Genomic DNA, 16881 nt, shown 5'->3' on the forward strand with positions numbered 1-16881 from the left:
TGGCTTGCCTTAATCCAGTTTTACAACACGTTTTTCCTCAAGGTAAAATTTTATGAAGACCATCTGACTTCCTCCGTTACCTTGGGGTTAACCTGCCAAAGTGGTTGGCTGACACAGAAATGTAATCCAAATACATTATTTCCCTCTTCTTTCAGGGTTCACTGTGTGGCTGACCGATCTCACTGTGCAGTACAGGTGCAACCAGAGGCATTTCCTGCATGGATGTCAGGGCTTTAATCAAACTTTATTTGTAACACATGCACAGCTTGTCTTGTGAGATGGGCATAAAAGGAACAGAGGTCTCTGGGTAATTGTGACTTTGGAAATAACAAAAGGAAGGAAATCATAATACAAAACAGAAAAAGAAAGAAAAATCAAAAGAAAAAATAAAAAGGAGAGGAAAATACTTTGAAGGCGCTTTTTCCATAGGAAAAAAATATTTTATTTTATTTTTTTAAGAACAAATTCATTTTGAAACAGACGTGGAATGTGACTGCTCGGATCTCATTTCTGGGGCTTAACTGTCATGTGGAACTAAAGCAGATTAAAAAACCTATGACAGGCTATTAAAATAAAACAAAGAAAAAAATATTTATAACTCAAGCATAATACTGTGTTACTTACAAATCGGACAACGAAATTAAATAAATATTCATGTACATAATCACGGCGCAAATATGCAGCAGTTTGGCAAACCTTTTATACCTTTTATACCTTTTTTTCCTCATTACAGTGCAAAGGGGATGACACTGCCGTTAAACAAGCTGTAGCTAAATACATTGCAAAATTCAGATTTTATACAAAACATCTTGCTTAGACTTTATAAAAAACCAACATTGCTCTATGTACACAATCTGGGTAAGAAAAGCCATTACTGTCTTGTTTTCATGTGTATTTTTTATTAAAAAGGTGAATAAGGCTACTGTAACACCCGAATCCATAGACGGTAAGATCTGAACCTATTTACAGCGTCTTCACTTAAAACATGATGGTGCAAGCTCCGAAGTCAGGCGACTAGGGATGATAACACAAGCAAGGCATTTACAGTAACTTTCCAAAGCTGAACCAACTCCAAGTAAGGGGACAGTTGGTAGATTGTCATTTTCTGCACCAGACACAAAACAGACGCACAGGACACTTCTCAATGGGTTGCAGTAACTCAACTCTTCATCTGACTCTTCACAGTTTAGCACAGAACCAAAATGTAGCCAACTGGTGACACAGACATTTGATTTCATTAAAATCAGACTGTTTCCCATGTCTCCCCTCCTCATCCCTCTCCCCCTTCCTTAGAAGTAACTTTTGATGGCTTACAAGAAAATCTTGTAGGAATACACAGGAGAGGTTGGGGTGATGGAAAGAATTACATATGTACTGTGGTTGGTCGCCATGGCAACCCTCCGCAGAAATATGATATAGATATATATAATATATATTGGAGATATATATTATACATATATGTACACACATGTACCACACACCCACTCATACACACACACACATCGAACCAACATCATTTTCAGGTTTGGGAAGTAGGGAATAATTTCTGTGACAACTCATTTTTGCAGGTACTCACTAGAGGTCTGAGAACCTTCAAATGCTGTCGTTACAATATTTTTTTCCTCCCAATTCAAAAAGCAAATTGTTACCATAGTAACAGGACTGTGTTAAAGATGTCTATTTTGCATAGCACTTAAAAAAAAAAAAAAAAAAGGAAGGCTTCCTGCTTCCTGTTTATTCTTCTGAAAGGGCAGGGATAGAGGCAGGAGAGGAGGAGGGACCCACAGCTAAACTTTCAACTGTAACCCCCTCAGTGTGACCTGCTAAATTCTAGAGAACACTTCAGCCCATAAGGCAAGGGAAAACCCAACACAGAAGATAAAGGCCAGCACATCTTGTCTAACCCAGGATGGTCACATAGATTTCCTGGTATTTGGGGGCTGGCATTCCTGGTCTACGGTTCTGCAGGATTTCCGCAGGACCTTGTTGTTTTTGCCGTTTGCTCTTATTATTGATACTTTCCTTGTTATTGGTACTTTTGGGGAGTAGCTATCCAATCTTCCACTTTTTGAAGCACTAAGCGTTGAAACCGCTTTAATCACCATCTCCAATGAACTCCACATCTTCTGGTGTGTATTGTGTGTAATCTTAAAAATATATATTAGTAAAAATCTTTCATTTTATATCCCTCGTGTTCTATACACCTATTATAAATACTTCCTATCTTCCCCCTTCCCTACCGCGTCATAACTTACTTCCATCTTAAGGACTCTAAGGGGTGGGCCATGTGTGCTTTGCTTTGACATGGAGGCCGGGTACAGCCTTGGAGCCCGGACAGCACGGCCATAAACCAAAAACCAAAGTGTAAGGCTCAATCAGGGAGGGGGAAGGGGCACTTGTGGGGACTGGGGATCTGACCTACCTTTCCTAATGAGAATTCTCCAATAACCTCAGTGGTGATGGACTTACAGCCTGTTTGACCTTTGGCTTTTCAACTTCTAGGTCAGATTTGGCTCTCTGCTCTCCTAAATGCTTTCCCTGTGTTTAATAAAATGTGGTAATATAGCAGCTGAGTCTGCTTAAAACATCTCCCAAAGCAGACGGACTCTCCCACAGCTCCACGGCTGCGCTTTTTATTGCCAGTACCTCAACAGTCCTGCTCCAGCACCGGAGGCCTGCCCTCTCCCTCTGTGCTCTAGCTGGTCCTCTCACAACAATGGCCCCTTTGTTCCCCTGCAGGAGAGGGACTTTGATTCCCTGCTGCATAGCTGTGTGGTAGTGAGCAGCTCCCCCACCACTCACCACAGTCATCTCCCACCTGTCTCTGTCCTCTCAGAAAAACCAAAGCACTATCTATTGTTTCCTTCTTGTGTCCCTACTATGCTCCAGGGACAGCAGCCTTGACCTGCGGTGGCAGCCAGCACCTTCTCCCTCCTCCACACCTCCATGCTTCCTGGCTGACACAACCTCCAGGCAAGCAGGGTTCTGTACCTAATACCCATCTAATTTGATCTTGGTGTAAAGGGTGGAGAGGGGACTCTGTGCAGAGCATCCCGTAATGATTGATTCAGGACGTGGAGTGAGGGGTCTGGGGAGGTGCTGCAGCGCCCTAGCAAGAGAAGGAGTGAGTGAGGACTAAACACTAGAGATCTTTGAAAACCTTACTGAACCCGAGGTCCGAGTGATAAGTCCAGTGTGCACGGCAGGAAAACGTGGAGGCAGAGGCCGGCCTGGTGCGCAACCTTCTCCTAAGATTCTGCTGCACCATCCAGAACCTACCGTGTCCTCCCCGGGCTCTGCAATGGCCTGAGTGGCTGGGTGAATGGCTTGGAAGTCCGCGTGGGAACGCGGCAGTCCAAGTGGGGATCTCCTAGCAGTCTTCCAGCTTCCGGGGAGGGTCTGTGGTCCCCAGGGTCGAAAAGCTACAGACTACAAAACTGTCCAGATCCAGGCTCTTCCAGGAGGCATCCTGCCCCCGCAGCCAGGCTCAGGCAGTCCCTGCTTGCCCAAGAACAAGGCGTGAGTTCCCTTGGGAGGCGCAGGTCTCAGGCCTCAGACCTTGTAGTAAATGTTGGCGGGACTCTGTGGAGGCATCTCCTGCACGATGTACACCGGGTGCCCATAGTCCCCGCTGACCTTCTCATAGTGCGGGCAGAAGACGCTGTCTGCAGTCCTTAGCGGTATGATAACGTCACTGGGCTCAGAGCCATTGTTGTTGCCACCTCGCTTGGGTGTGGCCAGTGTGCTGAGAGACAGCGTGGTCGTGTGCTGTGGAGAGTGTTTACGGTGTCTCCTGCGGTACTTGAGCAGCAGCACCACCAAGGTGATGATGATGACGATGAAGATAATGCATCCTGATGCAATCCCTGCGAATAAGGCCACTTCAGAACCCAGGAGATTGTTCCCGGAATGCCCCGCACTGTTGCCATCGGTGCTAGAACCTGCACAGGAGCAAGAAGAGGCAGTTACCAGAGTCCTGGGTTTGCCCTGTTGTTTGCAGAACCCTCGAAATGTAATAATTATGCATGTCCAATGCTCAACCCACAGGGCGAACTCCACAGACAGGGAAAAAGGAGCCTCAAGGTCCAATGCTCACACAACCCCCAACCACTTCCTTGTCTGTGCACCAGGCCCGGCTGGAAGAAAGGCACATGCCGCTACTCCAGAACATGGTCCAGCCCTGCCCTGGTCTGCTCTTCCCTCATGCTAGAAACCGGGTGTTGCGTCTTCAAACCCCCGCCTTCCACAGAAAGCCCTGCCTACCAGCAGAGATTTGCCAGAGAGGAAGGAGTGATGGGACCCGGGAAAGGCTTCAACTCGTAACTCGGTTGTATTATTTGATTTACACTTAAAATATATTTGGAAGGCAGCAGACGCTCTGGCACCGAACAGACTGCTAACCCAAATGTTAGCACTAAAGAATTGCCTGGCACCATTACACTATCCATTTATCAATTTGTCACAAGAATTTGACACATCTTGTCATTGAAAGTTAGAAGGGGGGGAGGGGGAGGAACTTCCTTTCTTGACTCTTGGAAAGAGACAGAATATTACCATGAATCCAAATTCTCATCACCTCCAAACCAGCACGAGGACCCCTAGTATAAAAGTGCTGATGCGTGTGTGCGTGTGTGCGTGTGTGTGCGCCAGCTATGCCTGACACCGACATCAGCACACTGAAGCAGGGCTGTTGAGAAAATGAGTCTATTTTACAGAGCATGCTGTACTTAGGTCAGTAGGCCTTTTAATATGTTATCTTTACACACAGAATGTGAAAAACATTAAGAACAGCCACCTGGAAGGTATGCCATTAGGTTTTCTAAGACTCAGAAAAGGATCGTCAAGGCTCTTTGTGGATTAGATGTAATTAGACAGGGATTAGGGCACAAATTATATGTACATTAAATCAGCTTTGGAGTGGTGTCGGCAGGAGCGGGAGACAGTGTCAGCCAATGAAAACCCGTCTGGTGGAGCATCACTGGTAACTGACACATCTGGTGAGCTCTGTGACTCTAATGGTAAGACTTTGATGGAAATAAATTAGTCTGTCTTATTGGCCAAGTTAATTCTGGCTCAGTTAGCATGGAGCACAGGCACCATGGCTGTGGTGAATCCCACCAGTACTGAAGTCCTCTGAGGGTTCTCCACCTCTGGGGGCGGGTGTTTAACAAATGCACCCCACTGACTCTCACACGTATACACCACACCACTGTACCTGGGTTTGGCTTCACAAAGGGACTTGTTGTTGAACTTCTCCCATTTGTACCAGCTTCTAACTCTGGACGTCTTGTTGGATCATGATTCCTGGTTGATCCAGCAGAACTTGCATCTATATGAAGAACAAGTGATTAATCATGGCACAGACATCTGACTATAGCTAGCTTCAGAGCTGCACAGATATCTCAAGAGGCATGAATAGCAACGAACATGAGACTCTTTATGCAAAGCACTGTGAAATACAAGAATATAGTCTTCCTTTTAAATCAGAACGGTTATCCTAGTTATTTCAGAGGTTTAGATTGGGAGGCCATCTGTGGAAACTATAGGGACTCTTGCATTTGGCAGTCAAAGCATTGCAGATGACATTTCAATTTAACCGAGCAAGCTGATTGACTACTATACCGGTTTCTAATTAGAAGAATAATTCTTTCTTTCTGCATAATAGGTTATTCTACATGAAAACATGGCTCTTGGATTGTCCAGATTTAAAAATGAATCAAAGCTGCAGAACCACTGTTTACATACTGGATACTTTGATTTTTTTCAATCAAAGAGGTGTTCTGCATTGTAAAGAGAAACATGTATATCTGTGGTAACGCACAGATACTCTGTCTTGTTGACCTGAACTTTTAGAGAGATCTCCAATAAGAAAAGCTGAGTATATTGCCTTGGCGGGACACTCTGCCTGTGGTTCAAAGTGCAGAGAAGGGTCTGCCTTCAAGACTAAAATGAGGGGTGACAGTGAGCGTCACCTGGTGCCACACTAGCTAGGGAGACACCAGGTCGTAAGTGGCTTCACAAAGAAGCAGATGATCTTTACCTTGTCCAACTTTCATGAGGATCTTCATGGTTCTTGTCAGGCACACCCCTCCCTCCTGGTTATCCAGGCCCTCCAAAGACCCATTTGATGTAGCTGATTAAAAATAAAATGGACAAAACAAAAAAATAAAGAAAAAATCAGGAAATCAATAGGCAAGATTACATGAACATGAAATGTCTGAAAAACCAATTTGAAAAATAAATAATTCACTCTTTGTCACAAGCTCTCTGGATGTATGGGATGCTAAAAGCCAAAAAGAAACAGAAACATAAACAAAGAGAAATGGATCCTGGAAACATCGCTGCATGTAAGCTACCTGCTTCTAAATGTGCTTAAACACTCCCTCCTGTACACATCTGATTTAGTACTGTTCTGCAGGTAAAAGGGACAGCATCCTCCAAACGCCCACAGACTGAGAGGGGGCCACACCAGAAAGCACAAAAGAGTGAACCCGGTAATTTCAAAACTCGGCAATCATCTCCCAACACCTGCTTCCTCCACTCCAGACTTCCTGCTTCAAGAACAATTAACTTGATGCTCTGCTTGTCAGACATCCAAGTTCTGCAAACACTGGCAGGGAAGCCGCCTCACACCCCCTTGCTCCTTTCTCCAGCCTCAAATGTACTGAAGAAGCATCCTAGAACTCAGGTCTTCCGAGTCTGCCTTCTGTTCACTGTGTAAATGCCAGTAAGCACGTGTTAGCAGCAGCCCTCATGAACCTCTTCAGCCAGGCTTTCTGCTGGACAGAGGGTTAGCACACCCTTTCCCTCTCTGGGCCCTTTGACAACTTGGCTACAACCATGTGGGGGAACCACCTTGTCCCACATTCATCAAGGAAAGACATCCCTTCTGCCAATGTCTTTCTGTCTTTTAAAGCAGCCATGTTCTATCTCCACGCATAGCTGTTTGTTCTTAGGCTGGTGAAATCTCTAAATGGCTTTGTAACTAAAGCTGTAAAGAGATGGGCTGTCAATCTGTGTAATGAGGAGCAGGCTTTCAATTACCGTTCAAGTTTGAGTAGGAAGAGAGGATGGAATGTGCTGGACACTGCTTCCCCTCGAGTTCAAGGGGCAAGGAACAGAAGTGTTTCATATACACGTCTGTAACTTCAATCACCTTCCACTTTGGCTATCAAAGTCCTGTCTACAAACACTACGCTCGGAAGAGAATGAAAACCGGACAGGTGTGCTCACAATTCCTCTTGATTTGGCTGTTTCGTTTTTTTTTTTTCAAAAAGTGTATCATCATCACCAAACACTCCTAAATGCCTTCAGAGCAAAAGTTCACACTCACTGGGTAACTGAAAAAATGTACACACAAATTTCCTTCTGTGTTCTAGAATTATCGACTTCTACACTCATGTTTTCCCTAAAAAGCAAAGGATGCCTCTTCTGTGTGTAAGTATCTTGCGCTTAACTGAGAGCGAACCTAAGTCGGCTCTCATAATCACATCTCATTTTGCTGTTGCTGAAACTGAAGTTTTTCCTGGGAAAATACCTAATAGTTGCCATATAAACTTTGTTGGGGAGTTGCAGTAAGCTACATAGTATCCACTCATGGACTGTGGAGAAAACCTTTGCCAGATAAGTCAAAATACAGGTCTAGAGAGACTGCTTCTCAGCATCTCAAAAGGGCCTTTGTTGTTATTGTTACTATTTTCCTTCTCTCTCTTTCCCTTCTGCAAAAACAGTAGCTCATCCTCAGAGCTTCTCTCCTAAGGCTTCTCACAATGTGGGTTCCTCTGAGCGCTGTTTCTAGAGTGATCTAGGGCAATACCGAGTCTTCAATTATTGATTAGAATTCTCTCATGCCATTTCTTGGGAATGTAGGTAAGTCTCCATAGAGGGAAAAAAGTAGAAAAGTGATCTGGTTTGTTAAATCACCTGTCAAATACCTAGTTTGTTTAACTTGAGGAGAATGCCAAGTTTTAGACTCACAAATACATAAGGCAATTCACGCTAAAGTGCATCCTATTAAAAGTTAAATAAACAACTTTTCTTGCTAAAAGTCTCAACACCCATGTGACAAAAGACAGTAGTAACTCAAAGCTTGGGGGGGTGTGTGTGAAGGACTACAGGGAGCACGGAGGACTACAGGGAGCAGGGAGGACTACAGGGGATGGGAAGGACTACAGGGGCAAGGAGGACTACAGGGGGGAAGACTACAGAAAGGGGGGACACTATAAGAGCAGTCAAAAAGGATAGGAGTGGGGTGTGGGGTGTGTGTGTGGGGGTGGACTAGATGGGGAGGATTACAGATCCCTTTGGTTTAATCTTGAAGGGGAAAATCAGCTTCAAATTGAGAAAAAGACTGAATACCAAAAAGAAGGCAGGCAGGGAAGCTACACTAACTGCAAGTGCCTGTACCTGCAGGGCCACTGATGAACTCCAAGCACACAAGGGGAGAATAAATACTTTTTTAAATTTGCAGGTCAGTACCTCTTCTAAATCAGAACATCTGGGCTGAGTTCCCCAGGTTTACCCCAAAAGATGTAGAAATCACCCACCCCCACCTCCAACTGTAAAGATCTCTAAAGAAATTCAAATCAGATTTCAATCTGTGCTTTTGCTCTAGAGACCACAGAACTGTGGGAGGGAGTGAGGTTGTGTAAAATGGGGAACCAATTCACAGCTTTAAAAGCTGAAACTTTTTTTCCACTTGATTAACTAGGAAAAAAAAAAGGAAAAGAAATAAGAAAAAGGAAAAGAAAGAAAGGAAGAAAGAAAAAAAGAGATGGAGGTGGGGGAGGGGTAGTGTGTCATTATGGGGGGAGGGTGGAAAAGACTGTGGCAAAGAAGCATTCTGATCACAAACACCAGACACACAGACACACAGACACACACACACACACACACACACACACACACACACATACACACACTCAGCTGTCCTTTTTAAGTTAACTTGGGACTCATGAAAGTCAGAAGTAGAGCCTGGGAAGAACTCATGACCAACTGTTGTTAAAAATGAGGGAACTGTATGATACTGTTCCACATGCCTCTACAAAAGGTAACAGTTACAGGGAAGTGTGAGGTCTAATTCTGACGTCAACTTCATTAGGTCAAGAACTTTGTAGAGCACTTGTGACTCTTGTGTCTTTGAGTGTGTCAGACTCTCTTCCCAGACAGAGACCACAGAGGTGGTTGGATCTGCACTACATGAGTATGAGTGGTACCATCCAGTGCCTGGGGTGGAGTCCCTGACAGGATGATGGGCAAAATGAGAAATCCAGCCGATGCCAGGCCCTCTCACTGCTTCCTGGCCCTCTAGAGGCGAGCAGTCTCACCCGTCAAATGGCATGGGACTGTCTGCTGAAAGGAGCCCTTTCTCCTCAAAGCCCCCTTTGCCCCTGCAACAGAAGTAACTAATATGGCTAGGACTGCCATCTGACAACTTGTCATGGAAACATCCATGTTCAGATTTTCCTGCCAACAGAAATCTTTCGGATTGAAGCAATAAAAGCCTTACATGAGATATAAGCCTTAGATCTGATATAAATGTGATTTTCTATATGTCTTCGAAAGTTAGAATAATTCTAAGTCTAGTGGACCGGGCCCTACTGGAACAATGGCCTTGTGTTCTGTCTTGATTGTGTCTCCTTCCTGGCCACAAGCTACTGAAACTCGGCACAAGATTAGTATTCTGGTGTCCCTATCTATCCTCACCCCCACCAACCTGGAACCTAGAAGCTTTAAAAGGCTCAACACGGATTTTGAAACATAACAAAAAAAATGTGCTAATACTTGGGAATAAAATCTATTTCCATTTCATTAGATAGCTTTACAACTATTTATAGCTTTCATTTGAATGTCCCTGGGAATTTTTAACTTAAAGAGTAAAAATAAACCTCACTTCATTATGCTGAGTTTCCCTTTGTATCAATCCACCAGCATTATCTAATGTGGCCACAATCATTGTATTACCAAATGGATAAAATTGCATCTAATCACCAAGAGACAGGAAAAATAACACTGTTATACCTAAGCTTTTATTTAGTGTCTGGACATTTTTCTCCCCTGGCCTAGTTGGAAGGAAAATAGATTTTATAAGATTAAAAATTACTTGAAAACATTCTCTATCCAGTTGGGAGTTGGGCTTACCAAAGATCCTTGGGCATTTTATAGCTGGCTTTTAAAAGCTCTTGCTTCTGGGGTCTAACTCAGCATCATTGCACTGTCTGCTCTGGAGGGAACAAAGATCACTTCTCGGTGGTATCCACACCTGCAATCCTAGCCACCGGAAGCCTAGAACACGAGGATTGACGGTCTGAGGCCAGTGCAGGAAACATAAGAAGACTCAGCCTCAAAACACAAAAACACCGCAAACAACAAACCAACCATACAGAGTTTGAGATGCCCGAGTTTCCAGTTATCTGCAGATCTTCTGGGCAGTGGCACTTGCTATAGGAGCACAAAGAGACAGAGAGCTGGGAGCTGGTAAATAGACCACACAGACAACAGACGCCTGAGTCTTGGACCATCCCCACAGAGGTAAGTACAGCATTTCAAAGTGTCTCTGTGTGGATGTGTCTGCTCTGCTCCAAAGCTAAGCTACAACTGCTAGCTGTATCAAGTCCAGTGGAGAAGACTAGGAACATCAGGTGGAGGGTAAAATAGCCCACATGTGGACCTTGTTCCCAAAGAGACATTCTATGATTCAATACGACCCCATCAAAGGACACATCTTTGGGTCCTATGGGGAAAATAGTATATGAATGTGTGGTCACACTATGGAGGACTGGTCATTCTATTTCAAGTGGCCGTGAGGGACTTGTAGATTGGCAGACATATGAAAGTAAATATGTCACCTAATCAAAGCAAGTTCATCAAAGAGATACATCAGGAAAACCATGGAAGCTGTGTCCTTACATAGGGCCGACCTTGATGGAGTATCTTTGATTAGCTAACGGTCAGCATTTTTTTTTAATTATTTATTAATTATATGTATGAGTACACCATCCTTGTCTTCAGACACACCAGAAGAGGGCATCAGATCCCATTACAGATGGTTGTGAGCCATCATGTGGTTGCTGGGAATTGAACTCAGGACCTTGGGAAGAGTAACCAGTGCTCTTAACCGCTGAGCCATCTTTCCAGCCCGAGCATTTTATAAGAATCTCTGTCAACACCAAGTCTACCTGTACTGCCCTTGCTCACTTCCTGCCACACAGTGGCCATGCTAACTCCACTTTCTTGAATGAGACTTTCTACACACCCCTCCCCCAAGCTCAGTACAGGTATCTGAAAAAAAATCTAGCAGGGCCTGACAAACTAAAAAAGCATCATCCAGAGAGACATGTGACTTTAACGTCACCCCAACACACAGAACCAGACTGCTGTGTCCTCCCACCAGGGCCGCATCTCCGATGTCAACAAAATAAAACAAAAAGCATGAGACATATAAGTCAAGAAACAAGGACGCTGGTCAAAATGCAGTTATTTAATGTCGACATACAAACTGGGGAGCTAAGATCTTTCTACTTAGTCTAGTATCCATTTAAATTCCAAAAAATACAATACAGATTCAGAGTATATACCACAGAGACAGGACTCAGTCTCTAGAGCCCAAGTTAATGTGTTTTCATGGCTCGGTTAGCAAGGTCATTCTCCAAGATAACTGACACAGAAGGAGAAAACGTCCTAAACACAGAAATAATAATGTCCAGGGGAAGCCAAAAATCAATGCCTGCTCTTAAAAAGGACAATGAGACAATGTCTGAAACAAACATCAGTTCAAAGCACTGAGAAGAAGAAATTTCTCCCCCCCCCTCTATCTCTCTCTATCTCTATCTCCTCCTTGCTATGTGTTCCACCGTGGCTGCTGAGAGAAAGAGTGAAATGCATCTCCTTGATTTCCAAAGAGAGAACAGGAATCTGGCTAAACCGCAGGAGTTCAGCCTTCCTTGTCTCAGAGAACCCCATTCCACTCTTGTACCCCATTCCATAATACCAAGCTTGTCTTGACCTTGCGCTAAACCACCAGGGCACAGTCCCTCAAAGTGTCGTCCCGTGAAGAAACAAGAAAATAAAGCAAGACATTTTCAAAGAGAAACACTCATACAACAAAACATAAAACAGGTACACAACAAGAACATCCATTCAACAAAACACGTACACAAGAAAGTACCCAGTGTGGCTCCTTGCTGGGCTCTCACTCTCAACTTTCTTTGCAGGTAGGAGACTGTCCAGATTTAAGCATCACAAACCAGGAGGGACCGAGGACATGTGTGTTTCTCATCCAAGGGAACACGGGCCCAACTCATGGGAAAAACCAATCACTCCCATTAAAACTGTGTCACCGTTACTGTATTTCAAAATCACCAACCAGCCAATCACACATAGAGAATAACTGGCCCAGCAGTGTCCACATAACACAACCTCTTGTCTTGTGCACTGGGCAAAATGACTTTGGAAAAAGCCAATCTAAAAAGTAAAAACTTAGACATCCCCTCTTCTCTTCCAGCATTAAGGAATGACTGAAGCCGTGGATTAAGCGCCAATAGGTAGGTTTTCCTGTGTTTGGAGGGCTGTCTTAATTTTATTTTCTGAGCTCAAACACTCCATATGAACTACGATGGGATGGTTCATTGACATCTCAGTAACGGAAGTCTTTAAAAATGTACCCACTTGGACATGTCTTGTAGCAAGCGGTTCTTATATGGATGTTACACTGGGAAGACTAACAGCATCAGTTACCTGGCCACTCTCAGGAGCTGAGGACACGACATAGCCGTGTATGCAAGAGTCATCATAGTAAACAAGGTTTGGACCCCAAGGGGTGGCAGTCAGTTGGGAGAAGAGCTGCAATATCTAATTATAACTGCCATGATGCTGTCGCTGAAACTAAGATTTATCATGGGTTACTCCTAAAACCTTTCAACCACGGAGAACTACATGAAGATTAAGTATGTGCCTCTCTTGGATGAGTCAGTTACCTTTGATAAGTAGTCCTCCAAAGAGAACGGCTCACAAAAGAGGGAAACAGAAATACACGGCAGACATGTGTCTACATAGTTTGTGTGATAATGTGTGTGTATACGCACACGTGTGTGTGCATGTATACCTATATGAGAGTATACATCCAGAAACAGGTTGAGGGCCAGGTATGGTGGGGCATGCCTTTAATCCCAGCACTTGGGAGGCAGAAACTGTTGGATCTCTGTGAGTTAGCCTGGTCTACATAGTGACTTTTAGGCTAGTCTGTGCTACAAGCTGAGAAAGAAGTCTAAATGCTCAGTACCCAAAACCTTCCAGACTGTTGAATCTTTTGGAATTTTGGACATTTGTACAGAGTTGTCCGTACCAAAAGTTTTGGGTTTTGGACTTTGGGTTTCAGGTCAGGGCTGTTCAGCCTGTACCCTCTGGGCTCAGTCCAGACCCCGACACTACCCTGAGAAAAATGAAAGCAGAGCTTAAGCATGGAAAATCATTTATAAAGCTATGTATTCTTCTTCAAAACATTGCTCCCACTATTCAGTCTCTTGATTTTTAATAAATTCTGTTGAAAAAAAATGTTGCTTTCTAGTGTAAAATTTTACTTGCTAACTCTGTGGTGACTTGTGCAGGCAGGACTTCTCATTAGGCAAAATTTAATAATAATTAGCAATAATAATAAAAAATGTTTAAAGTAACAATTTAAAAAGCGCTCCTCTCATTTACATACTGTAGGGCATTTGTTATTGCTACAATCCAGGGACAGTGAGGATAGTGTAGCCAACAGTAAAGTGACAGTTACCTCTACAGAGGCGTCACCATCAGCCTGAACTAAAACTACTAAGAGAATTGTGTTTTAAAAATAGGTCGCCAGATGACCATTTCAATAGTAATGACTAAAGTCACATTTAAAAAAAAAAAAAAAAGAATGATATAATAGTTCTAAAGATAAGACATAATTCTCTATTGTCCATTAAAACCCCAGGTTTTTAAAATGCAAACTTCCTGTTCAAGACAGTGATAACATCTCATGAAAATACCCTGAACCATGAGCCATATGCAGCTGAGTGGACTATTTGTAGCACATAACCCATTCTCTCCCCTCTGTTTTTTTTTTTTTTTTTTTTTTAAATTTTATTTTTTTAAACATTCTTGATTTTTAAAAATATCTTTGTGGCAATATGGAAATATCTAACTAGGAATGGCTTAGCGTGAAATGTCCATGGGCAGTGGGGATGAGGAAGGACATCCCACAATCCTCTTGCTTGCCCGACTGTCACTAATTGCAGGCAATGATATTAATGACCCAGTAATTACAGAAAGAGCAGCAGTGAAGTAGAAAACATCCATCCGAGGAGAGTTCGTGGCTAGATGGTAGCAACCTCTGCAGTGGCTGAACTGATCCCTGCTGACAGCTTAGGATGGGACGCTTCAGAAGAGGCAGCAGTGCTCTTGTGGTATAAAGAGCTTAGATGGTCATGACATTATTCACTTTGACCATTGAGAGGCCAGCAGTAACCCTGATAATGGACCCCTGTTTAAATCTGGCGTATGTGTGAGCCTTCCTCGTACGTGCAGGACACCTGTTCTCTCTTCAAAGAGTCTGGGGCAGTTTCTCAGACATTTATTTCAATGAAAGAATTAACTTCATTCCACAGTTTAATAGAAGGAAGGGTTGATTCACTAATGCAGAGACTTTTAAGCAGAGTTAGCATTCAGCAACACATACTCTGGTTTCTCTATATGAGATCGAGTATGCTCTTGCCCAAGACCGGGCTGATCTATCAGTCCACCCTGCTATCCACCTACCCATCCACATGTACATCCACTACCCATATACCCATCCATTGACTCACTCCCTGTCTAACACACACACACACACACACACACACACACACACCACTTGCATTTAGCCAAGAGAGCTTAACATCTCTTAATGTCTCTATCCCTATCCTGAACTAACTTGATTTTAATTACATTATTATTTAGCAACTTCTATTGATGGGCTCAAAGTAGTTGCTAATGCCATAAAATCAATCTAGTATAATAACCTTAACAGGGGGTGGGGGAAGGTAGAGCTGAAAAGATTTTAGATCTATTAGTAAGTTTAAAAATAAAGAGAAAAATTTGAAGTGTGAACAAGGGTGTTTCTCCCATCTTTCTACCCTGTAGGTATTGCTATGTTGCCCAGTTAATTTTCAACTCCTGGACTTGGTCTTCTGGGTCGCTGGGACTAAGCACATGCCATTGTAGTCAGCTTATCTATACTCTTGTAAGATTTTCTTAGTTCAGCTCCAGACATATGCCTGAGCTAGTTGTATGTTATATAATGTATAACAGGGCATCACTACCAACATGTTTGATAGAAGCGGAGTTTGTTATTTCAATTGTAGGAGCTTAACACAGTTCCACATGTATTGTGCCTATCTCTTGTCTTTACTCTCTCTATGTTTGTGTAAGTATGCATGCATGATCCAGTGTGTCTGACCTGCTGCGCTGTCATGTGTGTGCTTTGCATGAGTAGACATTATTTTCTATGCATACTTTCTTTGCTAACCCTGCACCTATATCATACATGTCTCCGTGTTCTCATTACGGTGCAATCATGGCCCAGGAGCCATGGTTACACACTTACAATGGAGACCTAAGGGTTTGAAGGCCCCGAATTGGGTTTTGGTTCTGATGTTTCATGGCATGTAAAGTGTTCTAAGCCACTAACACTGTTTGGGGTTTCTTCACAGCAGTAAAAATTTCCTATCTCCTGTGCTGCTAGACTTGAAAGCCAGGCAGGCATGAAGGCCACAGCACTCCCCCAAGGATCAAACACATCAAGACTCAGAGTTAGCGCTTTAGGAATAAATTTGAGCCTCTTAAGAACTATATAAATCATTTTTCTCAAAGTAATCTTTTCCCCCACCTCCAAAATGTCTGTCTATGCCTCTTGGCTATTTTTTTAAGTGTTTTATTTTGCTTGAAAATTTTATCTTCGTGATGAATATTTAAGGGCTGTTAAGAAAGAAATGTGTCCTCTTTTATGCACTGGGTCTCTAGCATTGTTCAATTATTTATAAATCTATGTGAACCGTTAACAAGCTATAAATACAAGGGTAGAGGTATAAAGATGAGTTTTATGAAATAATAAAGACAGTTTTATTCTGAATAATTCCCGAATAACTTCTTGGCCATGTTAAGTCATTTATTTCTCATCTTACTTAGTTTGCATTCATGGTGTTTATTCTTCCTCGATTTTTGCTCCTCACACTGGGATTAGTTGTCGAATCTGTCATCGGTTACTTTCAGAGCAGGGGGTGGTGATGACAGGCCTGTATCTGTCTGGTTTACACGAGTCTGTTGTCCCTGTTTTTCAGGATATACCAATGACTGTGCACCGAATCCTACCCATGGCAGCCTTGTCCTTATTGGATCCTCTGTACCACCCAGGCTAGCATCCAGGTGGCCACGACTCTGCTAGACTTGGGAGCCCTGAGTGTCTTGGTGCAGTCTCAAGATAGGTAGATGCAAAACTTAGCTTTCTTTATATATTAAATTCAACATGGACCTTCCTGATCCTTGGGAGAGGCTTCCTACAGATGGAACCCACAGGACTACCCTGGCATGACGACTGATATTTCCTGTGTCCTAGGGAACTGAACATGTGAGAGGCTGGTGAACTGGAAAGTAAGAGCCCCAACAGTAGGTGTGTCAACACTCCTCCCTGTCTGAGCCTCCAGGGTCTGTCAAAGAACCTGCTAGCAAGCTCAGGCGATTCCAGAACAAACCACACACAAATGTGTGCTTCTTGGTCAACGGGGAAAAAAAAAGGACTTTAATGACAGTCAAAGAAGACAAAGTGGGAATTGCTAATGACTAGAGATACCCAGAGTGACTGAGGCTGGGCAATATTCTGTG

At 43.4% G+C, this 16881-nt stretch overlaps 1 protein-coding gene across 1 annotated transcript in view; it reads right to left on the reverse strand.

The window, feature by feature from the left end:
• Positions 1-879: 879 nt before the first annotated feature.
• Efnb2 (ephrin B2) overlaps positions 880-16881 on the reverse strand; it is a 43614-nt gene continuing 27612 nt past the window's right edge. The window contains exons 3-5 of the mRNA XM_034520460.2: positions 6041-6133; positions 5216-5329; positions 880-3941 (exon numbers count right to left, since the gene is read on the reverse strand). Of these exons, the coding sequence (XP_034376351.1) occupies positions 3553-3941; positions 5216-5329; positions 6041-6133 (596 nt within the window). The 3' untranslated portion in view covers positions 880-3552. The remainder of the gene's footprint in view (positions 3942-5215; positions 5330-6040; positions 6134-16881) is intronic.

This window comes from Arvicanthis niloticus, chromosome 16 (assembly GCF_011762505.2).
Source record: "Arvicanthis niloticus isolate mArvNil1 chromosome 16, mArvNil1.pat.X, whole genome shotgun sequence".
NCBI lineage: Eukaryota > Metazoa > Chordata > Mammalia > Rodentia > Muridae > Arvicanthis > Arvicanthis niloticus.